The sequence below is a fragment of the Epinephelus fuscoguttatus genome, linkage group LG6, assembly GCF_011397635.1.
Source record: "Epinephelus fuscoguttatus linkage group LG6, E.fuscoguttatus.final_Chr_v1".
Lineage (NCBI taxonomy): Eukaryota > Metazoa > Chordata > Actinopteri > Perciformes > Serranidae > Epinephelus > Epinephelus fuscoguttatus.
The window spans coordinates 9,969,918-9,993,133 of NC_064757.1; the positions used below are offsets into that span (position 1 = coordinate 9,969,918).

Consider the following 23,216-nt stretch of genomic DNA (forward strand, 5'->3'; position numbering starts at 1 on the left):
TTCATAATGTAGTGTGTGAAATATTGGAAAACAGTGTTCTTCAATGACTTTCATTACACCTTACAGTAACTCCACATATTTCTCTCTGCACTAAATGCTGAATTTAAGGTTATTTAAATTTTAAGTACATGTGAGGATTATATGCAGACAAAATAACATACATATATACGGGGGGATTGTCAGGAATTGTAACCCTCCTGCAGTGTGAAACACCTTGTATGGTCTGGAGCTTTAACAACACCATCATTACTGGGCGCGACCCCAATGGATATTTGAAATAAAATATTTTTGCATTTCGTTACCTGGACATATTAACTATTTCCCAACCTTTAATCTGATTGGTGTTTATAAAGGGTTGGGTGGATTTACCATATTCTGTGGTTGTCAGTGTATTCAAGTATGATCTGTGTTGTCGACATAATTTTATAAAGGATCATGCCATTTACTGCCCCTGCTTACAGATGTTGTGAATCAATGGGACGGCACGAGTGTATTGCCCTTCTAGTAACATGAGTTAGATGTTCATCAATGGGACGGGACGGCTGTGCTGTAGCAGGAGCCTGCGCAGTGACGCCGGGTCAGAGTTGGGTGCAGCTCCACCAGAGAAGGAAGCGGAGTTTCCGGCTGTTTGCAGCGGAGGGAGAGGATTGCTGACGCCGCGAAACCCCGAGAAAAACGCCGCCGGCTCGGGGGGGCTAACAGTTTGTAGTGTCGGTAGTGGTCGCTTTTCTTTCATATCGGGGGATCTGGGGGCTGTAGGTATATTTACGAGCCTTGGGGGTCGGACAGCAAACCTAGCAAAGAAGCGGCACAAGGCGGGGGTGAGCCACCAGCTACCGGCATGGCCAGGGACTACGATTACCTCTTCAAGCTGCTCATCATCGGTGACAGCGGTAAGCCGACACCGGGGATGCGGGACGGGAAGTGGGCCTTGTCTGTTTTTTTTTCAAGAGGAGAAGACGAAACGCAGCTCTAGGCCCGCGTTGTACTCCCATGATGTGTTTACAACTTGTTATTTATTATTTTACTGCATTGAAACGATTGGCGAAATGTACACATCCGCCATATTTCTGTGGCGGTGACAGGGCGGAGGTTGTGTGTCCGGGCTGGGCATGTCAGGCGATGAGGCCGGATATCGCCTCCAGATCTTAAGGGTTTGTCTCTCTAAGGTTTTCTAGCCCTGCACTCATATCGGCTGAGATATTTCTTTAAGCTTTAAAACAAAACACACACTGTAACCCAAATAACTGCACCGGGTTCCCCGTGCTCCTCTAATTTGGCCACTAGTTTGTATCCTCCAGTAGCTGTGTTAGCTAGTTTGAAGTTAGGCTAACATAACACTTGATTGCTTGGTTATGTAGCTAACTGTTTGCTAACGTTAGCTGGACTGAGAACTAGTACTCAGAGAAGTTGTGGTCTGTATACTTAAGCTAAAGGTAGACAACTATGTTTGCTGCACGGTGTTAAGTGACCTAAGTTAGGTTGATACTGAAATGCGGTTTGTTATTTAGCTAGCTAGCAGGATAGTGCTAGCTGCTTGACAGTGGAGGAATGCTGCACTGCAGTCTCTAGTTTGCACCCCAGCCAGTCAAAGTAAAGTGAAGTGAGCCACAAAGTGGTTAGTGTCAGCTGTAGTATCACTCATTTAAAAGCATTTGTCTACCATCAACAGAGGTTTAGCTTCTTTATTATGTTAAACCCATGGCAAGCAATGTCACAAATAGACACATTAATGTAAAGCTGTACCACTGATAAGGACTGCTCTTCTTTTATCTCCCCATTAAAGTGAAAACACGCCTTTTTAATGCAGCTCCACCCTAAGTATGAGTGTAGCCTTGGCCTGCATTAGTTCTTTGTGGGCAATGGTCTTTGCATCCATTGACAACCCAGATCCTGGCACTACCCCATCAGCTGGCTGCCCACAGTAGAGGGCAAGACAGCACAGCAGTCCCTTCACTGCCACTCACACACAGAGGCCAGTGTCCCCTCAGCTGCAGCATGGAGTACAAGTGTTTGTACAGAGATTATTTAGGAAAGATGCTCTGACCTCTGCCCCTCCTCGGCTGCAGGCAGACTGATCTGCTGCTGAGAATCAGACATTCCATACACTATCCCCGAGCTGCCTTGAGGCTGGGTTTTATCACTTAGCTGGACAGTAGCACATGCACGTGATATATCTGCTCACGGAGTGATTTGAGTTGTGTTACATAAAATGTAGTTCACAAGTTCCAGGCTGAAAATGTTGTAAATGTTAAGGCATGAATTGTGTCATGACTGATATCCTTAGGAATTAAGGGTTTTTCTTTTGGCCAGACAGCAGGGTGGAATATTAACGCTTCAAAAGTACAAAAAGATGATGATCACCCTTCTGCTTTGAAGCTTTGGTTATTGTTTGTTTGAACAAAACTCTGTAGCATGGAGACCACAGGAACCTGAGAGCTTTTATGTTGGGACCAATCAAACATGAGATGACAATAGCACAATAGGTAGGCTAAGTAATGGGGCTGTGGGTTGAGTCCCACCCCAGACTGGGCAGCAGAGTCACTTCCTAACTCCTGTAACCTGACAGCTGATCTGTTAAAGATAGTACTGATCCCTCTCATCTATCTTCCTTTTTCATCCCAATCTCCCTCTCCCTCTGCTTTGTCCTCTCTTGTCATCTGCTGTGACTGTTATTTCTCTCTAAAACCTCTTTATTATTATGCGCGATAATTTTAGGAACCCAGATAGATATATTTGTTCCATTTGTTGTTTTGCCTTTGTGGTTTTGACGCTGCTGCCGTTGCATTAATTAAGCTGCTGTAGGTACAAGAGTCATCAAAATGTTGGGTGTAGCTTTATTTACCTAAAATCCTTCACCTTCACCTTGTACGTTGTGCAACAGGTATAACTTTGTTTGTATATTTTGAAGTGCTAAATCTTTAGGTACACAAGGATTACAGTCACTGTACAAATTGACGTCTTGTTTGAGGTTTAAAGTTGCCATGAGGCCATTGGTACTAGAATATAATATGAAAACCCAAAGCTTGACTTTTAGTGGTGCAAAGAACTTCCTTAAAACTCAATGTGTTTGTCTTCAGACAGCTATAGTATTTACTTTGAAAGCTGCAAGTCAAATATTGTGAAGAGTATTTTGGAAACCTGTTGTACTCTAAACCTCACCCTGTGCTTGTGTTTCCTCCCCAGGAGTGGGGAAGAGCAGTCTCCTCCTGCGATTTGCAGACAACACATTTTCAGGTGTGTGGCTTCACTACTGTAGCATCATTTCAAGACTTTATTAATTTGTTGATGTAGGTCATTAACTTGATTTTTTTGTTTCGTGTTTGAAGGTAGCTATATCACCACGATCGGCGTGGACTTTAAGATCCGGACAGTGGAGATCAACGGGGAGAAGGTGAAGCTACAGATCTGGGATACAGCAGGGCAGGAGCGCTTCCGCACCATCACCTCCACGTAAGTAGATACACATACACGTGGGCTTTTCAGTTGACGCTTGATATTTTCATTTCAGCAGTTGAATCTGAAACCAAAAAGGCTCTTGTGGTGCTCAGATTAGGTTTTATGTGAGGAAGCAGTTTGTAGACAACTAGAATGAGTCTGTGCTGCACCATGAAACTGGGCGGAATTCCCCACAGATCCTAATTACAGATGTGAGAGGGAGGCTCCTGGTCTCGTACAGTAGTACTATATGACGGCATGGGCTGGGCGTCGTTCCCCTCTTTACCCTCCCAGTGTGTGTCACACTGCTGTTGGGTGTTCCTCGGGGTTCACACTGACTGAACTGACAGTTTTGGTCTGTTTTGGAGTTCTCATTTGTAGAAAATCACATATCCAACACAAGGTCTGTGAGCTAAATCTAAATCCCAAGTTGTTTTTTTAATATCGGTTCAGTTTTGGCCTCAGCTTAGTCACAGCACAAATCAAACAAATCAGCAGCTCACTTCTTTGGAAACACCTTCCCTGTCGGGCAAGCTTTCATTACACACGGCATCATTTGCCTTGTATACTGTGGCCCACAGCGCTATGCTAATGAAATAAAACTGTATTACATCACATTCATATATGGTTTTAAAGGGTTAATGGAAGATGCAGCAGTAGTTAGCTCCCAGGTGACTGTTCTAGGTCTGTGGCTGAGAAAAGACAGGTAATGCAAAATGAGTATGATCTTCATATATTTGAAGTGTTAATCATATTTAAGGGAATGTTAACATGAGCATTAACTGGTATATTTTTACCATGTTGTCATGACCCCTACTACTCCTGCTGACATGAAAATATGCATCATGTTCCAAATTATTATGCACATACCATTTTGTTTGTCCAAAACAGTCAATTCTCAACAATTATACTGTGGATGTTATGACAGGCAAACTACAGATGATGACTGCATCTTTTTAATGTTTTAAAAAAAAAAACACTAAATACATTGTTCCAAATTATTATGCACAACACAGAACCAATGCAAAACTGAAATCTGTTGAATTTGTTGCATAAACAGATCATTTTTCAAAGAACACATGCAGTTAAACTAAATGAAAACATTTACAGATCAAGTTACATATTAATGTGTGAACCCTTCTTTGATATAATTTCATCAGCTCTCTCGTCCATTGAACTTGTACGTCTGTGTATAATTTCTGCCTGTATTTCATTTGAGGATGCCAGTATTGGCTCTCAGAGTTGCTTTTGAGGTGTACTGCTGTCCACCCTCAGAGATCTTCCCTATCAGGATTCTCCACAGGTTCTCAATAGGGTTGAGGTCAGGGGGATGATGATGGCCACACCATGACTTTTGATTCCTTTATGCCCATAGCAGAGAGTCAATGGTGTTTTTTGCAACATTGGACTATGTGTTGTCCTGCATGAAAATAATTTTATTCTGGAAGGCATGATTGTTCCTTTCATACCATGGCATGGTCAGTTAGGAACTCCATATATTTAGCAGACACCCATTTGACACCCTCAGGCACCCTAAGGGGACAAGCTATCTCACTCCCCAGTATTCCGGCCCAAAAAATCCCTTCGCCATCTCCTTGCTGATGTTACAGTCGTTTTGGAACAGGGTGGCCATTCACCAAGCCTTGAACTCTATCCATCCAGTGTAGCACAGCATTCATCAGTAAATAAAACAAAATGAAGTCTTCATGTATTTCTGAGACCACTGGAAATGTTTGTCTTTGTGAGGATTGGTTAGGGATGGCCGACATACAGCTTTACATATAGCTGCAAGCAACTGGAGGATCCTGCTTCAAGAGGTTCTTGGGATTCCAGATACACCAGTAACTTCAAATACCTGTTTGTTGCTTAATAGTGGCTTTTTTAACTGCCCTTTTACTACTACTACTAATTCGCGTGACAGAAACTTTCCTTATCAAGCCTTTATCTGAATCACGCACAAATCGTTCACAGATTGATGATTTCTCTTCAGTTTTCATCTTCAGAAAGATCTTTCTTCCTCCCCATATTGCATGAGAAGTGTGACTTGCTTAATAATGTGGAACAGCCTCTTAAAGTAGGTTTCCCCTAAATTAAGGCACCAGGCAAACTAGTTAACAACCTGTCAAAGATTCATACCAGTTTTAAAAAAAGATAAGAGAAATAAAACAAGAAAAACTTTAATTAAAAAATAAAACTCCATGTTTTTTTTTTTTTGTCCTGAAAACCTACTGATACATCACTTGCATAATAATTTGGACCCCAGTGTATAGTGGCCTAATGGTACATAAAAGTCACAGTTTGATGTGAGTCCAATACAGTGGAAATCGTAGCAATCTGGGAACCAGCGGGTGGGTTTTCCAGCTGTACTATTTCATTTGCGCTCACGACAGTGTGACCATCTTGCAGCTTGTTGTGCTAACCTCAGCATGTCTTGCTAACGGCGTACAGCTGAAAGTTTCCAGACAGAACTTGCGCTCTAGAACTATGGTTCCATATTATGTGCATAAATCTACATACCGTGTATTCTGTGTGTACCGGACTTCATGATCTCCAGACCGTGACCCCCTTACCACAATGATTCGGTACAAACACACAAAGCGTTGCAGCCCTGTGATAGCAATAATAATAGTGATTATAATGAATCAACAGCAACAACTCTTTACGGAAACAGTGTCCCTATTACTTTGGATAAACACTTTACATTGGGACTATTTCTTTGGCAGTAAGTAGATCCAGAGAAAACTGTTAACAGCAGGTCTGTGGATTATCCAGAGTAAGTGAGACATTGTTTATGGAAAGACAACCATTATTTAATTTGCCAGTGCTGCCAACAACACAAACAAAATTACGTTCCCCTCCACTGTATAAGTATGGAGGCAGAAATCAAAAGCCCCTTCTACACAGAGATCGCGCTATAGAGCAGTTACAAAGTCCCTTTTTTTTATGCTGCCTTTGCTTTTTTATACAGAACCAAACAACAGCAGCATCATAAAAGTGTGTGATTTTAAATAGCATGCTGGCGTCTCGGAAGCAAAAGAGACATGATAGGTGTGATGTTTTACACAACAGCATATATAACGTCCCTGATATACAGCGGCCCTCTGCTTGGGGGGTAAGGAGCTTCCAGACCTCGTTGTCTCCCCACTTTGTTGACATTTTCTGTTCTTCTTTTTTGAGTTAGCTGCTAACTGCTTCTAGCTGCATTTTAAATCTCCTGGCAGTGGGTCATACACATAACAGGTCAAAATGTGACACCTTTCCCATCCATGGAACCATCCTGCTGGCTGCCCCTTTTACACAGACGTCGATTCAGGGCTGTTACTACCTCCACTGCCAGCTTTAAGGCGAGATATCTCTGTCCCCCCATTCTACAATCATACCTTTTATAAAGAACGACAAGTCAGAATAACAGCATGACATTCCTGCCTTGAACCTGCAGTGTAAAACAGACTAAAATCTTAACTATGTGCATGACTTCTACCACAAGGGAGAGGTAAGAAGATTAAGAGGTGTTTTTTTGTTGTTGTTGTTGTCGTCATTTTGGGGAAAATGTTTGACACACCCAGATAAATCTGCATTGATTTTTTATTTTTATTTTTTGTTTTTTTAGCCACTTGGGGGTCAGCGAAGTGTGTTTGCTGTTAGAAAGTTGTGTCTTCTTCTTCTTCTTGTGTGTTCTATAGAGCTTTACTGCTTGTGAAACACTGATGACAGTAGTGTGAGTGAAACAAAACAGGAAGGTTGCAGACCATCAAATCAAAACAATAAGCTGAAAGACACTGTAAATCTCAGTAGAACTGAGAGGAACTGGGTGATACTATCTGTGGTATTGTCACAACAAGTGAGCCCTTTCACCTTTGCGCAGTCACTTCATCAATTGGTAATATGAAAATATAAATTTTTATCAGTCTCTCTGTACACTGCACCCCAGTGTCTAAACGGCAGCAGGATTGCTGCTGTTGCTGTAGGCTGTTGTCTCTTTACCTGAGTGTCCCTCACTGTGTCTGACAACCAGTTACTCACACTGATGACAGCTCAAACATGTTTTTTCCCCCTGGCCTGCTAAAATACGGACTTGCCATTCAATTATGTGCAATATACGTGGACTAGCTTCACATGTCAGAATTTATAGCTACAATAAATAAGAGTTGTGCATACATGTGCAGTTGCTTAGGTGAGAACGTCTGAGCAGCTCTGATAGAAACAGTTGTGACCTACAGCTCAGACTGCCGTCATCCTGCACACTCACCCCTTCCTGACATTGACAGAGGCTACAATTAATTATAAGATATTAAAGTGTCACTGCCCAAGCCATGTGAGGTTTGTCCTTATAAAGGCCAGGAGGACATGTTAGACAGCCGATATAACGTACTATCACTGCTGCAGCGAGGACAGTCAGAGCACCAAAATCATCCAAAAAAGCTTGAAATCCACTGCAGCGCTGACGCTGTGGCCCCTGAGGAGTATGACCGTCCTAGATTGGAACTTCGGCTGCCAGTCGTTCTGCAGGAATCCCTCCCCCGAGCAGGCGGCCTATTTAGGCTGATTGTGTGCTGTGCTGAAGTAGAGTGGCGTGGTGCCTCATTAGGTTCTAAATGAATTTTGCCGTGGAGCGGGATCATGGGCAGAGACCTACTCTCTCCACTCAGGCAGGCTTCCCTGGAGTGGTAGCTGTATGCCAAACCCTGTAGCCATGTGCCTGTGGTGGTTAACCCACAGTTGCCATCAGCCTCAGGCCCAAATCAAGACCTGTAATATAAAATACAGCTTTCAAGTGTTAATTTCCTCTTTTTACTGCTAATGAGTTCATGTTTTTATTCCGATAAGATATCCATTATCATATTTAATTGCAAAGATGGCTCTAAAATTTGGGATGCTTCTCAACCTTGATACTGTATCAGGTTTCCGCCAAGTATTAAATATTTTCAGGACCCATTTTCCACAGTATCGATACATTGGTACCAGCTGTGCTTTCTGCCATCTTTTATTGTTAATATTTACTACAGTCATTCTGCCGTGCTCTGCTACTAACCAGGAAATTAAACTCTTCGTTGTCATGTTATACCTTTGTTATATTTGTCTTTTCATAAAACAAAATAAATTTTATGCCCTTAATGTCAATGTTTTCAATGTGGTATTGAAAATGGTTTCGAATATAGATATATTCAAGGTATTGTATTGAAGTTAGAAATTCCAGTGTCATGACAGCACTATTTCAGGGCCATTAACACATAGGGACGTCTTTTTTTTTTTTTTTTTTGCGCCCCAAAAAATGTAGAAAAATTACAATTAGCAAGACTAAACTGTTGAGATAGACAAGAAATGAGGTGACAGAGAGATGGGCAGTGACATGCAGCAAATATTTCCTGTTGGAATCAAACCAGGCAGGGATATTACGACAACATGGTTGCTCCTTAAACCACTAATCCACAAAGGTGCCCCTTGACTGATGATTTATGAGGGAAAAGTCCAGTTTAATAACATTTTATTACCTTGTTTGCACAGAGTTTTACTGCGAAAAATGTGACTGCAGGTCGGGCCCCACACGCCTGCTGTGTGTGTTTTGTAGTTAACGGTTCTCTATTCATGTCGGCTGAGCAGACACACACACATACAGACTTGTACACACATAGCCATCCACCCCTGCTGTCTGGTGGCCCATTACTGCTGGACATTGGGGACATGCTCAGACAACACCGTATCCCCGCACACTGTCACGCCAGGCAGAAACACTGCCACACGCACACATAGTAAGCCTGACAAAAGGTCTTTGTGTTTGTTTGGCGAGTGCAGCTACTCTGGGGATGCTCCCTTTCTGATGCCTGGTGCACTGTTTGATGCTTGGCTGCAGGTTTACAGTTCAACTGTCCATCACTTTCTAGCTTAGTTGTGTCAGTGTGGGACAGATGCTGGTCTCAGGTCTGTTGGCTTTTCTTCTGTGCTCAAGCAGTCACACTCTGTTCGATGTATTTCAGTGTTCCTTTATTGTAGCAGTCATTTAAATAGACTATGCAGTTACTTTAAGATGAACCTCTTAAACTTAGACAATACAAGTGGTTGTTATTGTCATTGGCTGAGGGCCAGATGTTCACTATGAACCATTACCTTAAGCTGTTTGAACTTCTGGTTACTTGCTAACTAGTTTTCATGCACCTCTAAACATGTTCTTCAGTTATCCTAGTGGACACAATCAATATCTGAATATTTTTTAATCAAATTGTAAATTCTGGGACTCACTGAGTTACCTAATGCCAAAGGCTGACTGTGTCTCTCTCCCTCTGTGTGCTCAGATACTACAGGGGAACGCACGGGGTCATAGTGGTATATGACGTCACGAGTGCAGAGTCCTTCGTCAACGTCAAACGATGGCTACATGAAATCAACCAGAACTGTGATGACGTGTGCCGAATATTAGGTGAGTCTGCACATTTCATTGTTCAGAAAAAGTCCAGGTGCTGTTGTCATTCTGGCACCCTTCACCTAAAAATAGACCATGAATCTAGTGCACACCTTTTTTTTTATTTGCAGGCATTGGAGAATTGTTTTTGAGTCGAGACAGTCCTGTTACATCACCTTGGCAATATTTTCTATTTTCAGTGGGAAACAAAAACGACGACCCCAACTCCAAGGTGGTTGAGACGACTGACGCGCAGAAGTTTGCAGAGCAGATGGGAATCAACCTGTTTGAGACGAGTGCAAAAGAGAACATCAATGTTGAAGAGGTAAGTTGTTGTTAGTGTTGTCTCAGACTGTTTGCAGACTGACATGTTTGTGTGAAGTAGTTTCTGGGACATGCCTGGTATGCAGAGCAGCTCAGCAGAAGGCATGAATTCAGCTGTATGTCTGAATGCTCTGTAATATCTGCTGATCAGTACGGTGCCTCAGTGTGCTGAATGTGCAGTAGTGTAATTGTAAAGACATTACTTAAAGGAATAGTTTATGGGAAATACACTTTAGGGCTGCAACTTACTATTTTCATTATCAGTTACTCTGCTAATTATTATATTAATAATCTTGATGAATTTGGAAAAAAAAAACAATTTCTTACAAACAGAATTTCCTAAAGCCGAACTGGCCATGATCTATTGATGCAGAAAGGGTTGGTGGTAAGTCACCTGAGTCACCTGAGCTGACTCAGGTGACTTACCACCTGACTCAGGTGACTCAGGTGGTAAGTCACCTGAGTCAGCTCATGTAACTAAGAAGGGATTGGTGATTTGGTTTAGGCAACAAAATTACTCGGTTAGGGTTTGGAAAAGATTGTGGCTGACATGACTAAGAAGTGATGTGACAAAATATGTCAAAGTTTACTTTTAGTTTCACATGAGATACAACCATCAGTCTCCTGGGTCAAAGTCCTGTACTTGTTGGGCCCATCTAGCTCCCCTCCCACCCACCCAAACACTGGGCTACACTGCTTGTGTAAACAGTGTGTGACGACTACCTTGCTGAACTGCTGCGGTTTACATGCTGTGTTCACACAGACAGCATTGCTGCAAAGCTGCCTGTTGCTTTAACTACTGTATTTCCACAATCAAAATCCGGTACTCCACCCATTTATGGAGCCGTGCAAGCCACAACGTTGTCAACACAGTCATGATCGTATTTCACAATAAAAAGACTTGTGTTAACAAATGGGATTAAGTAAAGAAACACGTTGTCAGCGGTATTTTATTTTGAAGTGAAAACCGGACATGTTGAGTTAAAAAGTTATCTTTGTCTTTGTTGGTCTTTGTCGATAATAATAATAATATAATTATATATATATATATATATATATATATATATATAGTATAGCAAGGATAATGAATATAATGTAGGAATCGGTAAGGAATCGGAATCGTTAAAATCCTAACGAATCCCAACCCTACAATCAAAAGACCGTTTTCACTGCCTGTTATTGAAACCGTGCATCAAGTGGAATAATTAGACAGTACTCCTGCAACTGCACTGCTCATGCGGACAGTGCGGCTGCACTTATCTGTTAACATGGGCACTGAAATAAAAAACAAGAGGCTCCACGAAGCACACACACTGCTCACGCAGGCAGTGTGGCTCAGGCGTAAGCAGACTTTTTCAATCTTCTACTACGTTCATTCATATGAAACAAATGAGATGTAATGTCTTAATCTGCAAACTTTAGAGCTGCTTTATATTTTGTTTACCTTTTAGACAGTCAGGCAAGCTGTTTTCTCCTTTTCCCAGGCTTTATGCTCAGCCAAAACAACTGACTGCCGGCTGTAGCTTTGTATTAAATGGACAGAGAGTGACATCAAACTTCTCATCCAACTCTTAGCAAGAAAAAATGTATTTCCCAAAATGTCAAACTGTTCCTTTAATGCTATGAAACTGCTAGTGGGTTGATTTTGTTTGATGGGTAATATGGAACAGATTTCAGCCATAGTTGGTTTTTGAGCATTGAAACAGTTTCTTCCTACAGTGTAAAAAGTGATCTCCATACATTTCATTAACTGCTGTATGTGCATGTGGCTGATTGGGCTGACTGATTGTTGTTCTCACTACATGCCCTTGCCGTTTGTTCTTCCCTTGCAGATGTTCAACTGCATCACAGAGCTAGTGCTAAGAGCCAAGAAGGAGGTGCTAGCCAAGCAGCAGCAGCAGCAACAGAACGACGTGGTCAAACTCACCCGGAACAGTAAACGAAAGAAAAAGTGCTGCTAGCAAACTCGAAAGCCATCTACTAAAGGCCAGCGGCGTCTTTCCTTCACACATGCATATACACAAGATGGGACTCAGAGCATCTAAATTAAAGAGCAGATAAAGATTTAATAAATATATGGTGAAAGATTAAAAAAAAAATAAATGGAAAAAATGTCCCCTTTGGACAAACTAATCATGAAGACTTCAAAAAAAGTGTACAGATTTTATTAGATGTCAGATCAAGTTTTATTTGGAATTCAGCAGATGGGCACTATTGACCTGAGGTCCTCCTTTCTCAAAGGATCTGCGAGCCGACAACTGACCGCCAAAATGCTCCAATTGATATCCACATAACCCCCATGTTCAGTATCTCATCTCTCCTTCTCATTCCACTGCACACGGGACATTCAGAGTCGAGTGGGACTCTGCGCCTGAGGAGAAGGAGGGTTTGCTTTTTTTCTGGATTTCTTTGTTTCTCTCTAGTTTTATTTTTGGGGGTGGGGGGGTGTTTGGTCGGTTGAGAGGTGGGGTTCTTTGAATTTTTTTTTTTTTTTTTTGGAACGGGCGTCTGAGTGAGAGGAGAGGTCTCACCGCCTCTCTGCAGTTTCAACATTTCAGACACCTGTGTTACCACGGCTCACGCCAAGACATCATGAACTGCTAGATTTTGTTTTATTTGACTTGTTGGGGGAAAAAAATCACACGGATGATGATGATGATGATGATGATGATGATTGGTAGACGACCTATAGCAACTAATCCGATGGACAGAACTGGTGACTTCTCATGTTTTTGTTTTTCTTTGTCTATATTTTGCCAAGCTTCCCACCCTCTCCCCTCTAACCTCCAATAGTGCTGAGCCAATGATAATTGATTTTATTTTTTGTCTTTTTTTTTTCTTTCTTTTTTTTTAAGTGCAGCAGAGCAGTTGAACCGCTCCTGGAGCTCTAGGATGTCGGGCTCTGAAAGCACCGTTCACTGCAGTCTTACTATGCTTTCAGAGTTTGCTTTTAAACCTTTTCCTCCATCTTTTTTTTTTTAAACAGTGATACTGCCAATATTCTATTAAAAAAATATTAGGAGCTCAGTGGCACCTCTCATTTGGACTGTTGCCATAGTGGCCCCTGGTTGGCCATGAGGCAGGGTGAATCAGGGACCCTGTTGAGTCCTCAGGAAGCGCTCAGGGCTGCCCTCCCTCTCCTTATTTCCCCCTTTATTTCTGCAGCCACTGGCCTTCTTCCCCCCGACTCCCACATATCAGCACCTCTCACAACAATGGACTCCTGCATTCGGGCCACCAAGGTGCACGAAGCGGCTCTCGCTCTGGAAACTGGCTTCTCGCAGTCGTTGCAGTGACCTTCAATCCATAGCAGACTGTGGTTTTTGCCCTTGTTTTTCAGCATGTAACACTTTGTTTGAAGGGGTGTGTAAAAGGTATCGCCTGACATGCATTTAGACTGTCAAGGATTTACTGTATTTTCTCAGCTTGCAGAATATTCTTAACAGTTGACTAATGTTAAAGTCTGATGTCGTGTTTTTCTTTGCTTTTCTCTGTCACAACTCCCCCCTCGCAACCTGTTCAATTGAAGTGTTACCCGACAGTGTTTTTGGCATCCACAATGAGAGTGTGGCAGACAGTGGGACTGTAAATGTAAGAACAAATGGGGATGAACTGCAGCACTGGATCCCAGTGCGTTTGGGCCTAAGCTCCTCTCCCTCTCCGCGTGCATCGCCAGGGTTTGTCAGAGGCCAAAGCATCGTGCGGTGTCTATCGCTGGCATCTTTGTATCTTTATTTTGAATTGGGAGAGTAATACACGGAGAGAGCTGTAGGCATTGGCTGGGCTTCTGTGGGAAACATTTAGTTCTCCTCTGGGCAGACTCTGGCAGCCGGTTTGGGATCCTGATACGCGTTGAGAGGTCACGGTGACCTCCAGGGCCTAGGAATGGTATCACATCTCACACCTTATGATTTCTTTTCATTATGTGTATGTATATATAAATATATTTGTGTGTTTATATTCAGTATAGAACATACACACATAATTAGCACACCAAATGGTGCATGTGTCAAACGTGCCGCTGTGTGCTTTGGTTGAAACACACTCGTCAGCTGTGGTTTGCTGTACACTGGAGAAAAAGAGATGTACTATTCATTTTTCCCTACATGAATTTAATCAGTAATAAACGTTTTAAAGGAATAAATATTTGACACATAATGACCGATCTCATGTGTCAGTGATTTGAGGCTTGGTCTTAACTTCATTTTAAACCTGTGTCTTTTTATTTTTTTGCTTTATGTGAATAAAATGTATGGGAGGAAGTGTGCACTGGTCTTTGGAAGCCTCTTGCTGTGTGTCATTGGTGTTGCATACTGTAGAGAGTTAATCATGTTATATGAGAGGAATTCCAGTTTTCACCCTTGGCAGTTTTAAAAAGAAACTGAAAGTCACACTCTGCTCTCGTCTCTCATTGTCCCTCGCTATTATCAGTTATTAACTGTTTTTCACACATCATTTCATACCTGGTTTGTTGGCTGATAGGCAGGGCGTGAATTTTACATTGTCAGTAGTGCAGGGTATCATTTGAAAATGTTTCATACTAATAATACTTAGCTGAAAAAATCTTTAGAAGGGACACACTTTTACAGGGCGTGTAGAGGGATACTAGAGTTAAACAGCTTCTCCACAGATATTTTGACCTGTCAAACACAGGTGTGACTAATAACATTAACTGCTGCATTGCGCTGCAGTACTTGGTGGTGCAGAGGCAGCAGATTGTCTGCAGCCAATGATTGATTTGGGAATAATAAAGAAACGAGTGAGAAGGTACATACAGGTCATGTTCCATGTAATGTTAATCCAGTACTTGTGATATTAGTGGCCTGGTAGTAAATGTACTTTGCTCCTTTGGTACAGTATATTTTGGATATTTTTCTTTTGTTTGCATTTCCATCTTTAGATGTAAAAATAAAATGTTTCCTGATTGGATTGGATCAGGAATATGACTGACGAAAACCTAAAATATTTGACACTTACATGCTCAGTGCATCAGACACATTTTGATAAGCGCTCACAAAATACTGAGGTAAGATACCCTGCCCTGACTGGTAGCTGGAGACATCACATTTGTTGTTATTATCTGTAGCATTCCCCTGACAATGAATATAAAGAAGTTGAATCTGTACCAAGACACAATGCTTTGAGCTATATGCTAACTTTAGCTTTCTAAAATGCTCATAACGTCAATGTTAACATGCAGATAGTGAGCATGTAATTACCATGCTCATTTTAGTTCAAATGAGCTCCATAAAATATTCAGAGCCCATCTATTATTTGGAAGCTGCACCCGGCTCTCAACATGGAGGTGGCTGAGCTGGCAGCTATCAGCTCATAGTGTCAACTGCGCAAACAGTGCTAACAATGGTGACAGTGCCTACAGAGCTGACGGTGTTAACCTGGGGGGGACAAAGGGTGGGGGCTGCTCTCCTGCATTGACGGCATCCCAGCATCAGCAGTAACCATGCACTGCAGGGCAGGGGCTAATTAGCTAGACCCTTGGACGCACACAGGGGACCTACATGTAACAACAATGAACAGAGACGCTCGGGTCACAACACACAGAGGGAGAGCGACTTCCAAGCTCCCAGAAACAGCACCAGGCTTTGAAGCCAATTTGACATAGTGGCCAAATGTGGAAATACAACTTCTGGGTCCATCTCATGACGCCATGGGGCCCAAAAAGACTTTTTTCCCCCATAGACTTAAATTGTGAAAGAGACGTGTGTAATTCAGTGGATTCTTTTTTTTTTTTTTTTTTTGAGTGTCAAACCTCTGAAATCATTCAACGATTAGAATTTGATCCATTTGGTCCAAAAACAACTAAGGTCTACAAGAGCTGCATGGTCAGATAATTTCATTCCTATCTAAGTTTACAGAGGACTAAACCAAGGTTAGCCACCTGGCCCAAAGTCTCTAATGCCTTTGCTCTATGGGCCCCACCATGCAGAAGATCAGGGTAATTTAATACCACGTAAATCAAGCTTTTTGGCAATGGCACTGCATTCAAAGGCCCCGGGGCTCCACCTCCAACACTGTATCAGGTTCTCGTTATACTTCCACACTGACCTCATTCGCTGCTCAAGATGCAATTACTCAGCTGTATCTTTACATAACAAATAGTGTTTTCCTGCTATATTAATGCTGTGAATATCACATAGAGGCCCTTTAAAATTACAGCATACCATCACAATCTGAGGTTGATGGGGATGTCATTAGTTTTGCAGCATATAGTCATAAATCAAAGCATTGGACAAACTGAAATTGTGACCTGACGGTGACAGAGGATGACCAAATTTCAATTCAACCTTAAGGTGAGTGGTGTTTTTTTGTACCACATTTTATGGAAATTCATCCAGTAACTGCTGAGACATTTTACTCAAAACACAAATGTCGACTTCATGGTGGTGCTAGAGCAAAAGTTAGGATCATCAGTCATTAGGATTCTGTTTGAGCCGATTCAGCTTTTTATACATATGTTCTTTGTGTGGATCCATCTCAATAGTCAGCTGAGATGACAACAGGTCATCATGATAGGGTGCTTACATTGTGATATTAATGGTCTGAGCTCATTCAGTTTGCATGTTGTTTGCCTGCATCATACAGGTAAAGATATATAATTCTTTTGTGTAAAACTTTTGTTTGGTCTCCTTTGTCTGCTATTATTTTATTCTTTGTAGATAATGGTGTGTTTTTATATTCCAGCAGAAAGTTAGAAGCATCAGCAGCTTATCTACAACATTCCCGAGTGTGAAACTCACAGAGGGAAAGCATCTGTATTTCAAGGCCAAGTCAGGGGAGACACACAGATTGTAAAGTATTTATTTGTACAAAAAAATCCCCAAAATGCTAAGAAAATTGCATGGTAAATATTTTGAATAGTTTGAAGCATTCTGTAACTGAAACAGTGCCGTTAGTCAGTGGTGAATGGAAGCACTCACAGGGAGCACAATGAGCCCACCGAAAGCACTACATTCCAAAACAACATCTGACCAAGTGGAGACGAGCAACAGAAAACACACTTGATGGCATGTCCGTCTGTTGCTGCAACACACACTCGGACCACAGTGGCAGCATCAGGATGTTGACCACACAAACACGCAGCAGACAGCACTTTGAAAATGCTTTAAATTAAAAAATGAATCAGTACAGTCTACAGTGTCGGGAGTGACAGAATTGAACAATACACACAGTCAAACATGATGCAAACAGTAATTACAACATAATGCCGACAGAACCAAATATGTTACAATGTGTTGTTATTCTAACAAAAATGTGACATGAAGTGAGACAAATTATAGTCTGGTTGTGGCAGGAGTGAGTGGTGTTAAATCCAAGCTTGCTGCCATCTCTGGAAGGGAGTCCTAAGCTATAAACACATGGATATGAATGTTCAGTGTTTGAATCCACTCACTTGCACATTTTCCATTTTTTCAGCCTGGGGGAGGAACGTGTTTCTATTTTAGAGTTCCTGATCAGACAGGAGCAGTGAAAGAACTTTCTAGTAAGACACCCTTTATATAGAGTTTTTTTTAAATCATTATCTAGCCCTCTGCAGTAAAATCTAACATTGGAAAATTTGCTGCCTCTTTTTAAGTTCATTTCATTGCTGCAGAAAATGATCTCTTCTGACTGCTGATATTTTGAGGTATTTCAGAATCTTATTTGTTAGTCTTATTAAAGGAATACTGCACCCACAAAATGACCATTTGTATATCAGTTACTCACCACATGTTGCCTTCAAATCATGAAGAAAATTGTTTTTCTCGCATGTCCCTAAGGTGAACGGGGAATCCAAAAAAGGCAAACATGAATTGAAGTAAGCAGAGACTGCATTTAACAAAATAAAACTATATCAAAACATCTGTTCACAAAATCTTAACTTGTGCAGTATAAGTCAAGTCTCGTTTATCCAGTAGTATGCTGAGTACTTCCTAAACACATGTATTTTTTTAGCTGAAACGTGTTTTATAAAACCTTTTGCCAACAAGTAGCAAGCCTGAGCACATGCATGCACTCTGCCAAGACAGACTACTGAATCCTGCATAAGACTGTTTGTACTGAAGTGTTTTAAATCAGCATGTTTCTCAGAAAATGCAGATGTTTGGAAAGTACTGGGCACACAACAACAAAATGAGACTTTGATTATACTGCAGTAGTTGTGTGAGAGTTTGTTAATGGATGTTTTGATGTAGTTTTGCTGTTACTTGAGTCTTCCTTTTTTGGATTCCCCAGTTACTGTGGAGGCAGGCAAGAAAAACAGTTTTCTTCACAAATTCAAGGCAACAAGGGGCGAGTAATTCATGTACAAATAGTAAGCTTGCAGGTGAAGGATTCCTTTATGTTGTTTTGAATTGGTCTTAGTTATTTTTGTTTTTTAGTTATTTGTTTTACCTATCTTATCTTGTTTCTCTGTTACTCATTGCCCATCATGACCAACGATTTTTTATGTCAATGAGGCTTTCGTGGTTAAATAAAAAAAATCGTTTTAGCTCTTAAACTCATTAGGAAGACATCCAATCAGTAGCTTGATCTCTGACATCCTGGAAAAGGACTGCAGAGCATTTGAACCATTTATTTTTGTCTAGCTTGTTGTGGGAACCATTAAATAATGGCTTGTAAACATTTATATTTACAGTTGACTTATCAACATTTGCTATTGGTGTATTAGAAAATGAGAAAGTCTTAAATTTTTTATTAATGATTTATTAACATGCATAACTGCAGATTAAACATATACCCCTTTATAAATAACTATAATTTTGGAGAAAACTTGTATTTGCTTTTCAATGGAGAGTTAGATGAAAAAGTTACCTGGCTAGCCGCTTGCCCCTCTTACCCGTCTTTGTACTGAGCTAAGCTAACTGGTTACTGGCTGTAGACATGGGGGTGGTATTGATTTTCTCATCTACAATTTATTAACGATTAAAATACAGATTAATTAAAGTTTCTAAACTGTTTAAAAAGGGTGACTTATCAGGGAGTCGTACCAAAAATTGTCAACTACGTTTGGAATACAGGGGGCACTCTTAGATTAATAATTGAGAGTCATGAGGCTTCTTGGGGTCTTCCTGTTAAATCACGCATCACTACTCATGAATCTCCTGCCAGCTCTACTACATGCCACAACCAAACAGTCAAAGAGACATACATATAAGTGATAATGTCCAACTCACCATGTGAATTCCTGCTCACTTTGATGACACACATGAAAAAAATAGCCTCAAAATAACAACACACAGGTATATTTCTTTCTAAAAAAAGATTTTCATTCAAAAGGTATGCATTTTTTTCTTATAAATATAACGATTTCATCCAAACCTATTTGACTTTTTATAAAAATCATTCTTTGGGTTGATCCTTCCCAACAACCAGCTGAGATGACAAGAAGACATCTGCATAGGTTTGCACAGCTGCATTAAACATGAGTTCAAACACAGACAGACATGAGACATAACAGTGCCACACTGTAAGTCATTCATGCTTGGAGATTTCAGGTCAACACATACTGTATTACTAATGGAGTCACAGATATGTATGTCACCTAAAAAGGAAGCCCGGCAGCTAAGAAATCAAAGTGCCCATGAAGTATTGAAGCAATGAGAATGGAGGTAGACCTTTTTCTATTAGTGTTGAACCAAAGCAGCTCAGATGTGGACCCAGGGTACAAAATAAGCACCATCCATCAGCCAAATGCTGGTAGAATATGTAAGTGGCTGGGAGATTTGTTTCACTCACTAGCCAAAAAAGCAAAACAAAAAAACTATGGTTATCTATTGAGTGGCTGGTAAAATGTGAACATTCACTAGCTGTTTGGCTGGTGGACATAAAAGTTAATTTTGCACCCTTTGTGGTCCGCTGCAGAGGCAGTTTAGTGGAGGTGTCTGTACACCGACATGCCTTATAATGATAGGAAATTCAACAGATAATTGTGAGCTGGATTGATCGATAAGCATTCTACGTAGCTCTTCCTCCTTCTCAAGCTGATGTAAACATTTTTTTAAAATTTGGTCAACTAGGAAGATGATTGACATCATGAGGACAATGTCGGACAGTGCCTTTTTCTTTGACATATGATACATATTTTAAATGTCAAATATAACGTTAACTGTGGAAAATTATACCACCAGGACAAACGATAACAACTTCAGTCACCCAAAGGTTTATTCAGATGCTGGAGATGAGCATGAAGGCGTCATAGAGTTCACCACAAGCCCACAAGCCCAACTAAAAACTGCTGTTTTTTAAACACTTGCTAACTCAGTTTAAGGATCCTCTTGCCCTGCTCAAGCTTGATTTTGCTTTACTTCAGTGTGAAACATGAAACGTAACAATGATGGTATGTGTCATTACAAACAGGAGTTTTAAGGGGGACTCCACTGATTTCACTCAGAAAAGTCAGTTTACTAGTCATGGGAATTTTCTAAAGCCTGTAAAACCAGTTGTTAAATGTCTTGTGGCTCTCACTGGAGCTATCTTTAGTCTCAGAAATTTACCCCTGATGATGTCATCAGGGTTATCTCATCTACAAATTTATAACAGAAAACCAGTGCTAGAAACTGAGCTCGTAGAATATAAAGATGATGACATTTGCTAGGCAGGACGGGTCTATTGAAAAAAGTATTGGCTGCATTGTGGGAAATGTAGGAGCCAGTGTTTTTGGATTTGATATTAGAAGCTAAAAGTTGGTATATCTTGGCTTTTGCTACTTTGAATTTAATAAGTTGTTTAAAGCTGCATAATTTTGGGGGGCTAATGGAACTAGCTGTAAACAATATACATATAATCACCCTTTAAAGTTATTTAGCAAATGTTAGCCAACAGTTTTTCACACTTTGAGCAGCACTTGTGTTTTTAGCCACCCACCATATTCACTCTTCGTCTAGCTGTTTTAATCTCAATCTAACTCCTGGCGGAAATATTAGAAGTATCTGCCTCTGTAGCTGCTAAATTCTCCGCTATGTTTACCCGCTGGATGTTAACCATGTCTGTCTGCCATTAGAGCACAGTAGAGTACAGTCACTGCATCAGAGCTTTTTGATGAAAACAAATACCTGCTGCTAAAAACAGGGTTGACTTACATTTCACTATAATTGTATTCATATAATATCACATGCTATCAATTGATTGATTGATTGATTGATTGGTTGATTGACTGAACTAAAAGAGTAAGAATGATGACTGTACAATCATAATAATGAGCTAAAATAAATAAAAAAAAAGGCTGAAATGCTCTGTAGAGCTGAGGGGAACATGTGAAGTCAGGTTTGGCTATGAGTGACCCCTTTCACATCACACATTGTTTATATAAAAAATATTGATTAGTGCAGCTTAAATATGTCTATAATCAGTCCCAAAACTTTATGAAAGTGCAATATTAAAACTTTAAGTACCTGTTTAAAGGCTTTCTTTTTCTCACTCTGATTGGAAGTTTGGGCCCGGGGCATTATACCATGCTAAATCTTCGTCAATAAGAAAATAAGCAATCTTTTTGTCAGATACACAGCACACTATAGTCCTGATACATCCCCCTGTTGCCTCATGTCGTGAACATCCCCTGAACAAATGAATAAACCTGAGAGATCACATGTGGGCTGGGTCATATTCTGACATATAACTCAGTCCCACAATCCTGCAGAGTCCCATACAGCCACCTGTCTTTCCCCAGACTCCTTGGCCTGATAAGTGGGATGCATACAGTAAGAGTTTGTACATAGTGTTCCCTCTCTACAGAGTTGGCAGTGGGCTAGTAGAGATGGTCGTAGGCACTACAAGGAAACCTTCCTCTTTGGAGGTAAACTTTGTGACCCTGTTCATGTCTCTGAAAGACCGATAGCTTTCTGTAAGAGGGGCTGAAGCCAAAGCCTCTGGGGAAGTCTTATTCTTATATTTCTATTTCTCACTGTCAGCAGTCACCAATTAATCAGCACGGAGAAGAGTAATGGGACAGATAAAGTGCAAAATGACCCCCCCCTCCCCCTCCCCCCACGAACCTAAGTGTGTGCCACTGCCCATCTTTGGCTGTGTTGTTACCCCTATACTGTGATGTTCCTCCCTCCTTCTCCCTCACCTTGTCTGTCTGTCTGTCTGCTGTGCTCAGGACCAGTCCAATGGGGGCTCAGTTCTTTTTGAAAAAAGAGAAAAGTCTCTTGTCCCGGTCGGAGATGCGGTGAGCTCGTCTGGATGACTGGCCGCCGTGGGCCCGCGATGACCCTGACAGGGAGGTAGGAGCCGAGCGCCACTCGTCCTGGTACTTGTCCATCAACTGCTGGTCAATCACTCTGTGCATATCATCCTAGAGCACATGGGCAAAGAAGTGAATGAGAGAAAGACAGGAGAGATGTGTAGGGATGGTAGGGTGGTGCAGGAAGTTCTGGGGAGATCGGACTCATTGATCGAGTTACCTGTTAGGTAATGATTACAGAGACACCAGAGTCACCTTTCATCCCTTTTAGAGCTGTTGTTCACCTAATATTACCTGGCCTCAGATTTGCAGTATGGTAATTAACACACAATAAACACACACTCACACAGATGGCAGCGAGCAACGTCACAAGGTTCCAGCCTTACCATTAGTGTTCTGCATTCGGCTCGAGGGCACTACAACACTTTTACAGGAGGAGCCAGGGATCAGAGCTATTTTGTTTTGTTTTGTTTTGTATTTATCATTAGTTTTGAATTTCATTTTGTTTTTAATTTTTGTTTTCAATTCAGTTTAGTTTGAGTTTGTTTCCAAAGTGAGTTTGCTATTTTCACTTTAGTGTTTATTGTTTAAAAATGTTTACTTTGAGTTTAGTTTTCTTTGTTTTAGATGCTAATTATACTAAAGGTGTATTTTTCAGGGGCAAGATTTAAGAAATTTAGAACAGGTTTCACGGTACAAACACAAAACTTTGCAAAGGCAACTGACTCAGAGTCATACAGACATCCCAGTCTCAATAAACATACAGTCAGGTCCATAATTATTTGGACAATGATACAGTTGTCATCAGTTTGGCTCTGTACACCACCACAATGGGTTTTAAATGAAACAATGAATACCTGCTTAAAGTGCAGACTC

At 41.1% G+C, this 23,216-nt stretch overlaps 2 protein-coding genes across 3 annotated transcripts in view; one reads left to right on the top strand and one right to left on the bottom strand.

Moving 5' to 3' along the window:
• Positions 1-570: 570 nt before the first annotated feature.
• Positions 571-14,426, top strand: rab35b (RAB35, member RAS oncogene family b). 2 transcript variants are annotated; one of them, XM_049579103.1, is made up of 6 exons: positions 575-893; positions 3,187-3,237; positions 3,330-3,453; positions 9,729-9,853; positions 10,036-10,160; positions 11,992-14,426. In XM_049579103.1, exons 1-6 carry the CDS (start codon positions 842-844, stop codon positions 12,118-12,120), a joined length of 606 nt encoding a protein of 201 aa, XP_049435060.1. In that variant the 5' UTR covers positions 575-841; the 3' UTR covers positions 12,121-14,426. The 2 variants fall into 2 exon arrangements, with proteins under 2 accessions (XP_049435061.1, XP_049435060.1); XM_049579104.1 differs by lacking the exon at positions 10,036-10,160 and having other exon boundaries at positions 571-893; positions 11,992-12,098.
• A 2,550-nt stretch (positions 14,427-16,976) lies between these two features.
• bicdl1 (BICD family like cargo adaptor 1) overlaps positions 16,977-23,216 on the bottom strand; it is a 35,353-nt gene continuing 29,113 nt past the window's right edge. The window contains exon 11 of the mRNA XM_049578724.1: positions 16,977-22,451. Coding sequence (XP_049434681.1) covers positions 22,275-22,451 — 177 coding nt within the window. The 3' untranslated portion in view covers positions 16,977-22,274. The remainder of the gene's footprint in view (positions 22,452-23,216) is intronic.

Coding starts and splice junctions, on each gene's coding strand:
- rab35b (XM_049579103.1), top strand. CDS start 842: ATGGCCAGGGACTACGATTACCTCTTCAAGCTGCTCATCATCGGTGAC. Junction 3,238..3,329: donor TGCAGACAACACATTTTCAG/GTGTGTGGCTTC, acceptor TCGTGTTTGAAG/GTAGCTATATCACCACGATC. Junction 9,854..10,035: donor TGACGTGTGCCGAATATTAG/GTGAGTCTGCAC, acceptor TTCTATTTTCAG/TGGGAAACAAAAACGACGAC.